This window comes from Ovis aries, chromosome 16, assembly GCF_016772045.2.
Source record: "Ovis aries strain OAR_USU_Benz2616 breed Rambouillet chromosome 16, ARS-UI_Ramb_v3.0, whole genome shotgun sequence".
Classification (NCBI taxonomy): Eukaryota; Metazoa; Chordata; class Mammalia; order Artiodactyla; family Bovidae; genus Ovis; species Ovis aries.
In genome coordinates, this window is record NC_056069.1 from 1,894,019 (window position 1) to 1,911,758 (window position 17,740).

At 45.8% G+C, this 17,740-nt stretch overlaps 1 protein-coding gene across 1 annotated transcript in view; it reads left to right on the plus strand.

Annotated features, from left to right (window-relative positions):
- The window catches only part of DOCK2 (dedicator of cytokinesis 2), a 473,410-nt gene that overhangs the window by 178,958 nt on the left and 276,712 nt on the right, over positions 1–17,740 (plus strand). The window contains exon 26 of the mRNA XM_042233648.1: positions 1,378–1,523. Coding sequence (XP_042089582.1) covers positions 1,378–1,523 — 146 coding nt within the window. The remainder of the gene's footprint in view (positions 1–1,377; positions 1,524–17,740) is intronic.

Here is a 17,740-nt window from a genome sequence, read left to right on the forward strand (position 1 = left end):
CTTGGTGGACATGAGTTTGAGTGAACTCCAGGAGTTGGTGATGGACAGGGAGGCCTGGCTTGCTGCAGTCCATGGGGTCGCAAAGTCAGACATGACTGAGCAACTGAACTGAACTGACCTAAACCTGACCCTTGTCCAGAGGAAGGCAGGGAGCCTTGTGACAATATCTCTCGGACCATATTCCATCGCAGATGGGCTCCCCAGGGTGAGACCAGGATGCTGTGCCAGAAGGTGTAGACCCCGGGCGGACAGAACGAGACGGTGTCTCCTTCCCCCTGCCTTTACCTTACTCTGTCTGCTGCCTCTGCTCTTTGTGTTGTTGCTGACTCCCCCTGTCAGGTTTTAAGTGTCTAATGGGCGAGAACCATATATTATCCCTGTACCTCCAGAAATACAGCACCTTCCACATCAGAGATATTCACCTCTTATTTGCTGCGTTGAATTGAAATAAAATCGGTGCTTATGAGTCACATTTTAGTGCTAGAAGCATCTAGGTGGGGATGATTTGGAATGGTTTTGAATTTTTCAGTTCCCTCAAGGTTTGCTGGTTTTAAGAGAAATATAGAAAGAAAGCTGTGTAGGATTTCAGAACCTTCCAGATATTTCCTGAGACAGCAGTGCCAAGAGAGTTACCCTTCTTTACAAAGGTTTTAATTTATTTAAAATGAAAGCCATGGTGCATAAGGAAGTGGGAAGTAATTCTTTATTTTTTTTTTTTACTATTTATGCTAGTGAAAAATGTCTATCAATAGGCGTATGACAAATGAACAGATATATCCATACTGTAAAACAGCTGCAAAATCTTAATGTTAATCCCTATATATAATAACATAGAAAGAGCTCCAAAAACCATTGGTGACTAAAACAATATCAAAGTACAGAACAATACATACAGTATAGTCCTCTTTTATAAAAAGGAAACAAAACAAAAATGATGCTACGTTTTTATACTGGTACATGCATACGTAAAACATAAAAAAATGATCTTGAAGGATTATCATCATATATGGTGATAGCATATGCAATATAAAACATATGCAATATGTTTTACTTAAATGAAAAGCCAAATCAAAAAGATGCTACGTATTTTATACCAGTGTACACCCACATATACACACATACATTTTTATATGTATATACACTTACATGTGTATAGGATACAATAACTGGTTGGTTGCCTCTTGAGAGTGGGAGTTGGGAGAAGGGCCAGAATTGGAAATAATTTTCTAAGAAAATAGTAACCTAATTTCTAACATTTACATTTCTACAAGAAGGATGTATTCATGAATTGTTTCTGTAATGAAACATTATCGCGAAAAGAAAGGAAACTAAAGCAAACAAACGCGCTCATGTGCCTCTGAACGGCCTTCGTTCCAGAATGCCGGGACATCCTGCTTCCTGTCGTCACCAAGGAACTGAAGGAGCTGCTGGAGCAGGATGACCTGCAGCACCAGGTCCAGGAGAAGAAGCACTGTGTCGAATTGCTCAACAGCATCTTGGAGGTCCTCAGCTGCCAGGACGCGGTGAGTCTTCAGGACGACGCAGGTGTCCTGAACTCAGACTAGCGCTCAGTTGATTATGTTCTAAAATATTGATGCTGATGAATAGCGTTGAAGTCTAAAGATAAAAGTCAATGGCTTGCTCAGCGGGCTCACTTTTCCAGTGACTAACTCCCCATCTGTTAAAGACGGCTTGGGGACTAGAGCTAAGCGTGTAGCATTTTGTCCCTGTATTTCTTGTTGAATAGGCTTTCTTAGGGTGTGGGTATGGATATATTGCAGCCTTTTTAGATGAATTGTTCATTTGTTAAAACCCTGACTTGTAGGGATGGAAATGAGGAAATTTTTCTATGCCTACATAGCCAAGAAAACTCACTCACCTGCTTTCTGGGCTGATTTTCCTTGGTTTTCCTTCTTTAGTTACCTCCCACAGTGGTGAGATGGTTAAGACTCTTTATGGATGAGCAGAATGCTCAGGCCTAGACCCTAGAGGCAGGCTGAGGAGTAAGAAGGTGCTAGGGAGATGGCCCTGGCAGTGAAGCCAGTGTATAGTGGTTGACGTCATTCAGAGACTAGGCAAACTTGAGCCCAAAGGAAAGTCTTGGTGGGAGTAAGTAGAGGGCTTCCAAAGGGCAGAGTCTGCAGAAGACAATGAGGAAGATGGAGTGTGGTAACAGTAAAGGCTGAGTGAAAGTGAAAGTGAAATTGAGGTCGCTCAGTTGTGTCAGACTCTTTGCGACCCCGTGGACTGCAGCCCACCAGGCTCCTCCATCCGTGGGACTCTCCAGGCAAGAGTACTGGAGTGGGTTGCCATTTCCTTCTCCAGGGGATTTTCCCGACCCAGGGATTGAACCCAGGTCTCCTGCATTGTGGGCAGACGCTTTAACCTCTGAGCCACCAGGGAAGCAGTGATTAAACACAGGACTAGAATTCTTGAGACTTGAAGATGGGGATAAACAGTCTTGGTTTGACTCAGGTTCGTTTGCAACCTCACTTCATCCCTGAATAATGTCCAGGAGTGTCTCTCCCTAGATGGGCTGCTCTCAGAGCACCAGGTAAACCCAGACAGCCAGTAAGTCTTCCCTGAGTGTTTGTGTGCCCATCCTCTCTCCTCCCTTCAGGTTCACTGAGAAGGGCTTTCTAGATGAATTGGGTCTGTGATTGACTATATTAGAAAACAGCAAAACAATATTTTTTCCTGTTCATATCCAGCAGTCAACCATTATTATCAGTTTCCTAGTATGGCTCTCTTCTGTCTTGTCTTTTCCACTTCTACCATCCTGGTTGTTTTTTCTTGTCTCATTTCTAGGTAAATGAGGTATGTAGCTAGCTTCATTCATTCATTCATTTGTACATATGATGTACTAGGTATATGCCAGGCATGTCTTTTTTCCTAAGAAAATACTTATAAATATATAAAGAAAAAGTGACAATATAATACAATGACTAAAATCTAGATGCATCCTAGGAACTGGAAGTACACAGACCGTGTGTGTGTAAACATTTTTGTCAAGGAAGCCTTCTCAAGAGAAGGAAAGCTTCAACTTCACTATTCAAAGTGAATAATTAAATAGTGACCACCATTGCTACTTTATTTGCTGTTCTATAAGTACTTGCTAAATGCAGTCCAAGCCTTCTTTCTTCACACATTGGTCACTGCTAAAGATTATCATTCTCATTTTACAAATGGAAACCTGAAATTCACAGACTTAAAGTTCAAGGACAGACAGCAAATAAATAGAAGGCTGAAAATTCGAACCCAGGTTGTCAGACTCCAAAGTCTGCATAATTATAGACCCTGAGGATACAAAAGCATGGTCTTTTCCCTCTTGTATTTTCCTATCCTGTCTTTTTTGTGGGGAGAGTGAGTATAATGCCCCAAAGCTTGGGTACCTATAATTTACTCTGTGAGAATGTTATGATGACAGTGTTGTTTTCATCAGCATGTTCACTAGCCTGCTGTTGAACTGGTTCCAGTCTTTGCTATTTGATCTTTAAAAAAGAATTTAGGGAATGTTTGCTCTTACTCTCACAATGTAAAAAACATAACGATTGGCCCACTATATCTCCAGAAATTTCCCAAAGAATATGGCTTCTTCCTGTTGAAAAAAAGTTACCAATGTTTCTTATATTGTAGTGCTCAGGTCCCTTTTCATAGGGAAAAATTCCAGATACTTGGGCTTACGCTAGTGTACCCCCATTTGAGGACACACTTATCATGTGTTCTGTCAATTTCCTGATTTGGGTAAAGGGATGGCCCCAGTTCACAAATCAGATGTTAAGCAGCAATGCTAGGCTCTGCCTGAGCCAAGGGAGTGGGCCCCTAGAATTCTATGCTGACAAGTTGTCATCATTTTGTACATTGGGTAACACCAGACACTGGTGAGAAGAGGCCGCTCTCTCACACACCCCAAGTTCTTGGGACTTCAAAGCCAACAAGTGCATGGGAGGCCCAGGGCCCCGTGGGGCCTGCGGCGGCTGGACTTGAGGTGTGTGGGAGGCGCAGGGCTACTACCCAGTGCCTCTGAGCATGCTGGTTTGGTAATGACTTCTGAACACGGGGCTAAACCACCTCTTTCCCAGGATGAGCAGCTGTCTTTGCTGGTGAGTGGGTGAACAGTATTGCGACCATTGGGTTTGGTACAGTGTTGGCACCGTGTGCGAGCTTCACATCCAACTTCTCCAGCTCATGAAGATAGAAATCTCTCCTTCCTCTTCTCAAAAGCATTTTCTTCCATGAAGAAGATCCATTATTAGTTTGAGTTAAACCAAAAATCAGAAGTCCCAAAGTATCTAATCTAAATCTCTCTTATTCCAGGATATGGAAGCTCTCAACTCTGGCTACACATTACGTGACAGGAGAAGCTTTTTAAAAAGTGGTTGTGCCTGGGTCCCAGTCCTAGTCGTTGTGCTTCGATTGACCGGCGTTGGCCAGAGTATCGCTCATGGGGTGATGATAATAGGCCGCTAGGGTGCAGGACCGCAGCTTTAGTGCAAAAGGTCTTAGACGTGAGTGTACATCCCAGTGACCTGGAGGAGCTGTGGAAACAGGGTTCTGATTGTTAGGTTTGGAGGATGGGGCTGATCTTGGGTCGCCTCAGCCTGCAGCAGCTTGAAGCAGGTTTTGGTTCTGAGCCAGAGGGTGAGGTTGGTCCACGGCAGTGAAAGTACTGAATCCTAGCCGCTAGGCCAGTGGCCAGTGACAAGGCCCTGGTCCTTTGGCTTTGCAGAAAAGAATTCCCACAAAGACGGAAAGTAGTGAAACAAGTAAAGTGTTGATTAGGAGGAAAGGAATATAGACCATGTGGACAGATGCAGGCAGACCAGTGGAGACAGTCACTCCCTTGTGGTGTTTAAAATCGCTTACATGGGGAGTTTCTTCCAGGTTTCCGTTGGTCAATCATTTTGATTTGCCTGTTTCTGAGCCCTTATTTGGTTTGTCTCAGGGTCCTCTCGTGTGTGTGTGTGTGTGTGTGTGTGTGTGTGTGTGTGTGTGTGTGTGTGAGAGTGAGAGTGTGCATCTCTCAGCCGAGATGGATTCCAGTGAAGAGGCCTGTTGGTAGCGTAGCATCACTCTTCCTTTGACCTCCAAGGAACTTTGTAGTTGGGAAGGTCTCCTTGACTTTGAGAATGAGAAATATGAGGTCTCTTGTCTGGGCAGGGCCCCGCCTCCTCTCTCGATTGTTGTTGCCCTGTTGTTGCTGTTGTTTACTTGTTCAGTTGTGTCCAGTGTTTTGTGACCCTGTGGACTGTAGCCCGCCAGGCCACCGAATTTCCCAGGCAAGAATACTGGAGTAGGTTGCCATTTCCTTCTCCAAGGGATCTTCCTGACCCGAGGATGGAAACCTGTGTCTCCTGCCTTGGCAGGCAGATTCTTAACCACTGAGCCATCGGGGAAGCCCTGCCTTCCCTGCCTCGATTATCCTGCTGTTGGTATTTTGGAGTTTGTGTCTGCAGGGAATGGGCTCCAGTTGCTCACTTGGTGGGGGTGGGAGGCATTTACCTCCTGCCTCAAGGCCTGATTTTTTATTTTTCTAACAAATGCCCAGATGGTATGGATACTGCTGGTCCAAGGGCTACACTGTGAGAGCCACTGCTCCAATGTGACCTAATTTTCTTTTTTTTTAATCTTCACGATTCTCCAGTAATGGAAGAACAGCTGGGCTCATCCTCAGTTCTTTACCTTCTTAATTGAAGAGCCCTTTCCAGTCTATAAACCATCTCCTCTTCCAGTATGGCATTTAATAAACCGTAAAGTGGCAGTCTTCAAACACCTTCATTTGTGCTCATCAGCTCATTTTTATGTGGTAGTGGGGACATGGTCTATGTGAAACTCTGACTTTGAAAATCCAAACCATCAGACGTGCTTTTGGTTTCTTCAGGCACCAACTTCTCAAAATTGGAAATTTGGAAGAAAAAAACAAAAAACAAGAAAGACTCCTAGGATAAATGCCCTGGATTTTTCTTCTGGTTGCTTGGATCCTCTGCATTGATAACACCATAGCCATCTATTTTTAAACTGACTTTCTCTTGGCACCATGGAATAGCCTGTCTCTCCAGCTCAAGCATGGGCTATACCTACCTCCTGAACCATTGCCAAGGGGGCAGAGCCACGTGTGGAAATTTAGTAATTATAGTGCAGGTTGCCGAGCTTCCTTTTTGAGGGACCTTGTGTGTTTGAGGAATGAGGAAGAATGCTTGTCTTCAATAGGTTGTCATTATTTGTCTTAATTACAGCCCAACACAGCAGGCCTGGCATGAAGAAGCTATGTTTACCACCTTCTTCATTGTAACCCTGGGTGGCTTATGAGTCGGGAAGGTTTGTCTGCCTAAGCTTAGGTCTTGATATATATATATATCTTTTCTAATCAATTTTTGACTGTGCTGGGTCTTCGTTGCATGCTGGCTTTCTGGAGTTGCGGCAAGCGTGTTCTGCTCTTATTTTAATGTGCACACGTCCCATTGCAGTGGCTTCTCTTTTTGCAGAGCACAGGCTCTAGGGTTCATAGACTCAGTGGTTGCAGCAAATGGGCTTAGGAGTTGTGGCACATGAGCTTAGTTGTCCCATGTCATGTGGGATCTTCCCAGACCAGGGTCAAACCCATGTCTGCGACGTTGGCAGGCAGATGGACCACCGTGGAAGTCCCTTGATATTTCCTAATGGTCCTGTTACGTTCCCTCACTCAGCTTGCTTAAGTTGCACTTTAACATAGCAGAGGGACAGGCTCAGGTGAAGGGGGAAAGGCCTGACTTCTGCCTTACGTCCTGTATTAACTCCTTTCCTCCCCCTCACCTGAGCAGGCTTAGTTGTCAACTTAGGTTACTTTGAAAGACGGTTTCAGACTGGCTTCATTCTATGCTTTGCCGGCTGCCAAGTAACTCATAAAATTCAATCTTGTGCCAGACCTGGAGGAACTGGCTTCCCCCCCGCCCCCACGTAAATCAGGCTTTTCATTTGTATGTTTCATTTCTCCGACAGACAGGACAGTCGTCGTGTTGTACCCTGCGTAGCGATCACAAAGTGGGCAAAGATGACTCCTGATTCTGAAGAGGGGGTCGTGTTGTGTGTATCTGCATCCTGAAGGTAGAGAACCTGCAGAATCAGCTTGAAAACAAAACAAAAACAAAGCCTTTTGAGTCCATTGGCTAAACCTGAGGAGTTTTACCAAGGCCCTCTGATAGTCATGATTGGTTTGGGGTTTATGCTATCTTTATTCATCAACTTAGACACTGGTAGAGAGGGTTTTTGCTCATGCTTGAAATGTCCTTTCCTATTCCTGTTCTTTTTATGTAAGTAAACTCCCAAACTCCTCTTAGGTTCAGCTCGGGTAATACTTCCTGCCTGCAGTCTCACTTCCGTGTCCTCCCTGCACCCCTTGTCCTACGGCGGGTCTGAGAACTTGCTTCTCTATGTTCATGGCCGTGTGTTCAGACTGGCACGACAGCGCTGATCGCTGTGTTCTGCTTTCTGCTGTGTCTCCTGCCCGGCTCAGAGCACCGAAGCTCAGAGAGCACGCCTCACTCCCGCCACCTCGCAGAGCTTACCCTTCCTGCCTTGCCTCTTGCCGATTCCACTTGGACTCTCCAGCCTCCTCTCCGTTAAAGTTCTTTGAGTGCCTCAAGTGCCCACACTCTCTCTCTGCTGGGCTGCTGCGCGCTGTCTGCATTGTCAAAGTGCACTGCCTCCTCTCTTTGCCTAGCTAAATCCTACCTAATGTTCAGAAGCCAGATGAAACATCACTTTCCCTGGGAAGTTTTCTGTAGGCCTCCTCCACAGCCCTCTCGTGTGGTCCATAGAGCTCATGCCAGGGTTATCATCCTCTGTGGACCCATCTGTCTTGTAACTGGGAGTGCCCTGCTCTGCCATGTAGCCCTCCCCTTCCCCTTGCACCTCCTGTGTGAAGCCTGGCTATCTGTTGAAGGAGTGGAGAAGTGAAGGAATATGACTTGTCCACATCAGGGGCAGAGCCTGACTTCCCCATCGGGTCTTCCACTCTGGTTGCTGCGAGGGTATGCCCCTTCCTCTGTTAGTTTTCCCTGGTAGCTCAGCTGGTAAGGAATCTGCCTGCAATGCAAGACACCCTGGTTTGACTCCTAGGTCAGGAAGATCCACTGGAGAAGGGATAGGCTACCCATTCCAATATTCTTGGGCTTCTCTGATGGCTCAGTTGGTAAAGAATCCGCCTGCAATGCAGGAGACTTGGGTTTGATATCTGGGTTGGGAAGATCCCATGGAGAAGGGAAAGGCTACCCACTCCAGTGTTCTTGCCTGGAGAATCCCATGGGTATATAGTCCATGGGGTTGCAAAAAGTCAGACACGACAGAGCAACTTTCACTTTGGGTATCAAGTGCAGAGGTTGAGTTAATCACACAGTTTATGACCCATTTTCCTCGTCGGTCTTTGCAAGGCCCTCTCTGGTTTCATGTATGTGTGTGTGTTTCTTACCTTTGTCCTTATCTCTTGCTTCCACTCCCCTACCGTCCCTACCTGCTTCAGCCAGTTCAGCTACTCTGTTCAATACACATGTGTGAGTTTGGGTGTGTGCATTTTAAAACACAAAAACACATCCAGTCACCCTCACGTCCCTTCCTTACAGAGGAGCTGACATTGACTGCAAAAGGGCATTAGCAAATTCAGTCCTGTTAAGGTCCCCTGGGAGAAGGCAATGGCACCCCACTCCAGTACTCTTGCCTGGAAAATCCCATGGATGGAGGAGCCTGGTGGGCTGCAGTCCATGGGGTCTCAAAGAGTTGGACAGGACTGAGCGACTTCACTTTCACTTGTCACTTTCATGCATCGGAGAAGGAAACGGCAACCCACTCCAGTGCTCTTGCCTGGAGAATCCCAGGGACAGCGGAGCCTGGTGGGCGGCCGTCTGTGGGGTCGCACAGAGTCGGACACGACTGAAGCGACTTAGCAGCAGCAAGGTCCCCTGGGTGGAGGAGGGCCCGAGGTGGGCACAGGGAGTCGTCTGTCCAGGGGTGTTTTTGGTCTAGTACTGCTGGACCTTCCATATGTGATAGAAGCAGGCCCTCCCCCCCTGTGCTTGGCTGTCTTCCTCTGAGATTCTGGGCTCCTGTGAATCCCAGGCAGCGTGCCTGATGCATGCTTGAAGAGAGGCTGATGCTGCCTCTTTGCATTATCAATTAGCTCCCAGGATCAATACTACCCTGCAAAAGCAGCGGGTTTTTCTTCTAACCTATCTGCTCCCTCATATATCACATGAAAGGCAGGAAGACAAGAGTTGCTGAAACTCTTTTGTCTGTGAGGCATTCCAACAGAATAGCCAATTAAGTTCTACGCGTAAAGTTGAAATAGATGAGAATCCTATACTTCTGCTGTGTCTAAGGCCATTTTTATTTACCTGCTGCGCTTCCTGTGCACCTGAGGTGTTAAATGTCCTCTCCCTGGGCCAGGGGTGTGGCACGGCAGTGTCGTAGACAGTGACACATGGGACACTTTCTTGCTGGGCGCCCTTCAGCCTGCGAAGTGCTTTCTTACACATCGCAGCTGTTCCGTTTCTGTTCACCACATGGCAAGGTCAGTTTTATTATCCCCATTCCACTGGCCGCGAGTGGGAAGATTGTTGACATTCCTAACTGAGGTCAGAGAGTTAGTAAAAGGCAGAGCCGGCAGGGACTCACCCTGTCTCACTCCAAAGTCAGCCTTTCACACATCACTGTGTCTTCCATGACTTCACTGACCCGCTACCACTTAACACTTTGCTAGCATCATTTCCCCGGTGGAGGTAAGAGTTAGGCTGCGTTCGTGCATCCATCCCACAAACGACAGGAAGAACCGTGTGTGTTACGCCGCATGCTGAAGCTACAGGGGTGAGCGGAGCTGGGGCGTGTGCTCACTCTGCTTCTGATTATCTGGGGAACCCTGGGAAGCCAAGTAATCTCTTGGTGAAAATAAGGTTGCTGTGTCCCTGGATGGGTGTGCCAGGATTACAAGAACATCTGTGAAAGCGTGCAGCATTGTACTCGGTGGGTAATCTCTACTGGGTCCACGTGGCTTTGCTTCTTCCTTCACTAGTTCCCTTTGCTCCTGTGCTCCTTCCACTGTTCCGGGGTGCTTCTGAAACATCCCTGTAATTCTTTAAGAACTGTTAAGGGCCACGTGGTCTCCTGGGAGAATGGCGAACAGGTCCCAGGCTTAGGGAGCAGTCGGTACGCCGTCGGCACTGAAGGCAGACCATGAGCGGCCCTGGCGGCGGCCAGATGTTTTGCAGCTCTCGCAGGCACCGCGGGGGCCTGGCCAAGGAGCGCAGGTGCTGCTGGAGCAGAGCCATCACCTGCAGCCACCTGGCCCTCACCAGGGCTCCTGGAGGGCCTGGAGAGGGCGTCAGCCTGCGTATCAGGGCCTCCTTTGGGGTCCTCCAGAACTATGGGGCTCATGATAGCCACTGTATGGGACAGTGTGCTGGAGCTGGCTTGCACCGGCTCATGAGAACCAAGTGTTAAAGTTTTAGGAAGTTTGTGAGCTATTTGTTAAATAACAGCTATCATTAAAATTTTATATAAATGTCTACAACTAATAAATGATATTGAAGTCAAAGGTAATAACTATATATTCAGGAGTCAGTTCAGTTCAGTTCAGTCACTCAGTCGTGTCCAACTCTTTGCGACCCCATGAATCGCAGCACGCCAGGCCTCCCTGTCCATCACCAACTCCCAGAGTTCACTCAAACTCACTTCCGTTGAGTCAGTGATACCATCCAGCCATCTCATCCTCTGTTGTCCCCTCTTCCTCCTGCCCCCAATTCCTCCGAGCATCAGAGTCTTCTCCAATGAGTCAACTCTTCGCATGAGGTGGCCAAAGTACTGGAGTTTCAGCTTTTGCATCATTCCTTCCAAAGAACACCCAGGGCTGATCTCCTTTAGAATGGGCTGGTTGGGTATCACTTCCTAATTATCTTACCATACTTTATTCTTATCTATGAGCTTGAGGTTATTTACATCTGTTGTGTCTGTATGGTAGAAATACATACAGATATTTAATATTATAGATGTTAATATTTAATGCTCTGCTGCAGCCCATTTCTTCCCAATTCTGTGTTCAGCAGTGTCGTTATTGGTAGCCTGAAATCAACCATGAGGGAAGTACTCATTCCAGAAAATTGACAAATGCTTAATATCCAGACTTTTATTTTTTCTCTTCTTGGAGAGACAATTGATAAACATTTACCAGCATACCACTGTCTGGGATTCAAAGAAATTTCAAAGAAAATTTCAAAGAAAATTCAAAGAAATGAAAAAACTGCACAGGTTCAGGGGCTGCCTGTGTGCCCCCTCTTTTTGCCAGTGATCCTGGATCTGCTGTGTCTAAAGGTTCCCATGAGACTGGCCAGTAAAAGAATGCTCCGGGGATGTTGTGATTCAAAGACAAACCAAACACCCAACCTAGAACAGAGGTAAAGAAACTTGCTTCATTTCCTACGGCAATTCTCACTGATTAGCAATACCTTCTTTCCTTGTAGTGTGGGGAATTTTGAAGGCCTATGTGGGCCAGTTGGAGAAGGCAATGGCACCCCACTCCAGTACTCTTGCCTGGAAAATCCCATGGATGGAGGAGCCTGGTGGGCTGCAATCCATGGGGTCACAAAGAGTCGGACACGACTGAACGACTTCACTTTCACTTGTCACTTTCATGCATTGGAGAAGGAAATGGCAACCCACTCCAGTGCTCTTGCCTGGAGAATCCCAGGGACAGGGGAGCCTGGTGGGCTGCCATCTATGGGGTCTCACAGAGTTGGACACGACTGAAGTGACTTAGCAGCAGCAGCAGAAGCATGTGGGCCAGTGAGGATGAGAGCCCAGACGTCTGCATAGGTAGTGGATGGGGATGAAGGCTTGAGTGCCATAGATTTACTTGAGTGCCATTCCTAAACCAGACGTCTAAGCCACACGGCTATGGGAAAGGCACGTTTGACGCGGAGGTTACTGTCTTTCAACTCAGTCGTTTTTGGCCTTTGGGTCTTAAATAAGGTTTAAAGATTATAAAAAGCTCTCTTTTGATTAGGCAAACATCTTGGTTATCATGGTTACAAGGGAGAACCACCAATGGATACTAAAGGTGATGGGCAAAAGCCTGATGAGAAACAGAATGTTTGTATAGACTCAGAGTATCTTCCCAAAACATCCACCTACCAACAACACTAGGAAAGACAGTAAGTTCACAGTGTGGGGACCTGACAGGCACCCCCTTAGCCAGGTGGTGAAAGGGAGCATCTCCAGAGAAGACACATCAGCACCCTGTGCCTCCCGAGAAGCTGTGCTGAGAAGGACACAGCATTGCTCTCCTAGAGAGTCCTGTCAGGAACATACAACCAGTCTCATAACGAGAAAGCTTTACACAAGCCCCAGCAGGGGCTGTTCTACAAAATAGCAGATGATTACTCTTCAGAACTTAAGGTCATGAAAGATGAGAAAGTACCAAGGCACGGTCATAGATTGGTGGGGATTTAGGAAATGTGACAACTGAATTCAAAGTAGGATCCTGAATTAGGTCATGAACCAGAAAATGGACATGAGAAGGAAAACTGGCAAAATTAGAATAGAACTGTTCTGTTAGAGAAGACTGTTGAGAGTCCCTTGGATGGCAAGGTGATCCAACCAGTCCATCCTAAAGGAGATCAGTTGGAAGGACTGATGCTAAAGCTGAAACTCCAATGTTTTGGCCACCTGATGCGAAGAGCTGACTCATTGAAAAAGACCCTGATGTTGGGAAAGATTGAGGGCAGGAGGAGAAGGGGACGACAGAGGATGAGATGGTTGGACGGCATCACTGACTCAATGGACATGAGTTTGGGTAAACTCTGGGAGTTTACCGGGGAGGTCTGGTGTGCTGCAGTTCATGGGGTCGCAAAGAGTCGGACCCGACTGAGTGACTGAACTGGTAATTAGTTAATACTACTGTACTGACACAAATGTTGTGCCTTGATAATTGTGCTCTGATTACGCTACCATTAAGATGTTAACATTAAGGGAAGCTGGAGGAAGGGTACATAGGAATTTTCTTTTCTGTTTTTGCAACTTTTCTGTGAAGTGAACTCACTCAGTCATGTCCGACTCTTTGCAACCCCATGGACTGTAGCCTACCAGGCTTCTCCATCCATGGGATTCTCCAGGCAAGAATACTGGAGTGGGTTGCCATTTCCTTTTCCAGGAGATCTTTCCAATCCAGGGATTGAACCTGGGTCTCCCGCATTGTAGGCCGACGCTTTACCATCTGAGCCGCCAGGGAAGGCAACTTTTCTGTAGGCCTAAAATTATTTTTCTTAATAAGCTTACTCTGAAGTGTTTCAGGAAGGATTGCTCACTTCCAAAGAATGCATTTTGAGGATGAGCAAAGTACACCTATTCCGGTGTGAAGGGCTGCTGATACATAAGGGGTTTTCTCTGCCTTTTCCAGCCAAAAATGACAAAACTCACAGACCAGTGACTAGCCTTACTAGAGGATTCCACTCTATTAACTGCCCCAGTCTGTCTGGAGGTGATTGGAACGTCCTCCTAAGTGAGTTATTGGTTAAGTACTTGACTCAGCCGTATCCGCATGCATTAGCCGAGGATGAAGCTGTGGGGACTGAGAATATGGAGGAGTCCTGCAGCCTGTCCTGGTCACGAGGACCTTGCACATGGCAGCACTCGCCAGGGTCGTCTGTTAGCCTCATCCATGTGGCAGTTCCTAGGCCAGTGTTGGCACCTGAATGCCACCTGATCGTTGCGTGGCAAGTTTAGCAAGTGGATGGCTTGGCATAACTTACTAGATGGTCTTTGGGTCATTTATTGTCAAAGGAGCCACCTGGAAAATTAGTAGGCAGTTTTTGCTGATGGTTGACTAGAACTTAGCACCAACTAGAAATAATTCGCAAGGTGTTATTCAGTGTTCCTCTATTTGCCATAACCAAAGCTTAAAAGAGCTTGCTGGTGTTCAGTCACTGAGTCGTGTCCAAATCTGCGCCCCAGCAGGCTGCAGCATGCCAGGCTCCGCTCTCCTTCACTATTTCCTGCAGCTTGCTCAAAATTCCTGTCCATCAATTCAGTGAAGCCATCCAACCATCTCATCCTCAGTTGCCCCCTTCTCCTTTTGCCATCAATCTTTCCCAGCATCAGTGTCTTTTCCAAAGAGATGGTTCTTCACATCAGGTGACCAAAGTATTAGAACTTCAGCTACAATCCTTTCAATGAATATTCAGGGTTGATTTCCTTTAGGATTCACTGGTTTGATCTCTTTACTGTCCAAGGGACACCACAATTTGAAAGCATCAATTCTTTGGCACTCAGCCTTCGTTATGGACCAACTCTATCCTTACATGACTAACTAATGAAAAAATCCTAGCTTTGACTATACAGTCCTTTGTCAGCAAAATGATGTCTCTGCTTTTTAATATGCTGTCTAGGTTTTGTCATAGCTTTCTTGCCAAGAAGCCAGCCTCTTTTAATTTCATGGCCACAGTCATGGTCCACAGTGATTTTGGAGCCCAAGAAAATAAAATCTGTCACTGCTTCCATTTTTTCTATTTGCCCCAAGGGATGGGACTGGATGCCATGATCTTAGTTTTTTTAATGTTGAGTTTCAGGTCAGCTTTTTCACTGTCCTCTTTCACCCTTATCAAGAGGCTCTTTAGTTCCTCTTCACTTTCTGCCATTAGAGTGGTATTATCAGCATATCTGAGGTTGTTATTTCTCCTGGCAGTCTTGATTCCAGCTTGTGACTCAACCAGTCCAGTGTTTCAGATGATGTACTCTGCATATAAATTAAATAAGCAGGGTGACAATATATAGCCTTGACGTACTCCTTTCCCAATTTGGAACCAGTCTGTTGTTCCATGTCGGGTTTGAATTGTTGCTTCTTGACTTGCATACAATTTTCTCAGGAGGCAGGTAAGGTGGTCTGGTAGTCCCACCTCTTTAAGAATTCTCTAGTTTGTTGTGATCCACACAGTCAAAGGCTTTAGCAAGCATAGTCAATAAAGCAGCAATAGATGGTTTTTGGAATTCCCTTGCTTTTTCTATGATCCAACAGATGTTGGCAGTTTGATCTCTGGTTCCTCTGCCTTTTCTAAATTGTACATCTGAAAGTTCTCAGTTCATGTACTGTTGAAAGGTAGCTTGAAGGATTTTAAGCAAGACCTTGCTAGCATGTGAAATGAGCGTGATCGTGCAGTAGTTTGAATATTCTTTGGCATTGCCCTTCTTTGGGATTGGAATGAAAATTGACCTTTTCTAGTCCTTTGGTCACTGCTGAGTTTTCCAAATTTGCTGGCATATTGAGTGCAGCACTTTAACCCACAACTAAATTCACTATGTCCTCTTGGCTGTCTCCCAACTGCTTCCCAGGGCCTGGATGAGGGTTGGGCAAGTGATGCATTTGTCTGAGGCTAGGGACAAAGTATAATTGGGCACCAAAAATTCAGTAATCAAGAAAATCTGTATTTCAGTGCAACATTTTAAAAAACGAGTATTTTAAGATTTTGTTCATCATGTATTTTTCTGCCTTAATTTGTATTTTTTTTAATATGGCATTAAATTTTATTTGTCTTGATTAATGAGCTTTTTGATGCTCTTGCAGTATGTTCTCCTGGGTAAGAGCTTTGATCACATTACTCTCTTATCTCAGTCCTGGCAGTTTGTGGAGCCTTCAGTCAACACCAGCTGCTTGCAATGGCAAATCTGGGCTCTGACCCATGAATGGGCAAGTTGACAACTTACGAGAGTAGAGAAAGTACCTTTCTGATCAGACCTGTTCAGAAGACTGTGGAGGATGCTGTGACGATTTCTGTCTGTAGGGAACAATTGCATAAAAGCACAAGTTGAAAGGAACAGCCATTTACGCTAAACCTTCTCTGGGCCAGCCACTTGTTTTCGAAAAAACATTTCTTATATATTGCTTGAATTAAATCTCCTGTTCACAGCTGGGAGGCATGAGTTAAAAGACTGCTCAGCAGCAGAAAAATACCACTATAGTTGGTCCAGGTTACAGTTACTGAGGGAACTATAACTTTGATTTGTTCAACTGGTAGAAATGTAAATCCTTAAGTGAGGAAGAAAGTACTGTTTTTGAAGATGCTTTTGATCTACAGCTCTGTCTCAAGAGTCTCAGCTGTCATAGGCAATGCAGGGACAGCCACCAGTGACTGCACCAGGGAAGTTTCCAGAAAACAACCCAAGCATTCTAGAGTGGACATTTTCTCAGGGCAATTTTTGATAACATTAGTTTTAGAGATAAGCACAGTTGATTTAGCGGCCAAGATTGGGGGAAGAAGGTGTTTAGCTTCAGTACAGTTTCTCCAAGCAGCGTAGCATCCTGAAGCTGTCTTTCACTCTCTATTTCTTACCTTCCCCTCTACTAGGAGTATAAACTCAGCTTAGCTTTATCTCTCCAACCACATTTCCTACCACTTTCAGCAGCATTCTGGGTTCTGGGGAGACCCCTCTGCCTCTTCCATTGAGCCTTCCTGCTTCTTGCTCTCTGTGTGTCCTTGGCCTGTTCCTTCCATGTTTCGGGATACTTTTTCTTCCTTCTTCTTATCCTGAGGGCCTTCAACTGGTGGTTCACAGCCTGAATCTAGCTCACAGATGTGTTTTGTTTGGCTTACCAAATTGCTTACTACAAACCACAGTCCCATCTCTTCCTGTTGCTTCCTAATATATTTGTCTGGATTCCCATGTATTCATTTCTGTCTTACCCCACTACATATCTCAGTTGTGACATCTGAAAGTCAAACCTTGCCTTGATAGGCCCACCCAGTTTTCCTCCTGTTAAGGAATCGTCCTCGATTCTGTGTGCCCAACCTTAGTCACTTTCCCTGCAGCGTGCTGAGAACTGCTGGCTTATCACGGAGCTCAGCGTTTAGTTGTGTGCAGTGCTATGTTTATCCTTGTCATGTTAGGACTGTCTGGCATGTGTGGAAGGAGGACCAGCACTTTTTTTGGTAATTTATTTTTGCAGTGAAGGTTGTGTCTTTCCATCTCTTTGAACGTGAACATCTACTGTTTGTCAGGCACTGTTCTAGGCATAGGGGTGGGAGGCTAAGGTGCTTAAGACAAAATGCTCTTACATTTGCTGCATCTGAGGCCTATTTCCTGGGCCTCTCCAGCTCTGGTCTGGGGAGTCAGTGGTCTATGCATTTTGGGAGGCACACTTGTCCTACGCCTTTCTCTGTGGTTATCAGTCTTCCCACTGCCATCATGAATTCTCTGAATATCCAAAGCAGAACTATTTTGAAACCTGGGTTAATTGCCCTCATCTCTGACACCACCCCTCCCCTCATTCCGCCCTGCCTCACCCCAGAATTTTGACATAGACTACCACCTACTGGAAGTGCTGTCATGAACATGCCTCGTATCTGGTTTACAGACTCTCCATGCACAGGCCGTTTCAGTCTTATGTTTTCTCTCTATTTCTGCATTGCCTGGGCACAGTGCCGGATTCTGAGCAGATACTCAATAATTAATCTTTGTGGTTTCATTGATCCTCCCATCTTCAATTAGTCTACTTTCCAGAAATACATGCTGACACTAATTTTATTTTTTGTATTCAGCAAAACCTAATGAGAAAGGTAAATCAGCTGCGGGTGTAAATCAGCTTCCTATAAAAAGCAGGTAGTAACTTTGAGTATTGTTGTGCTCCTAAAGCTGTTCATACATCACGTTAGAATTCAGCATGCATTTTCTGATGGAAATCATGCAGAAGATTAATGGTGGTGAAATTTCCAGGCCAGCCTGTTTGAGC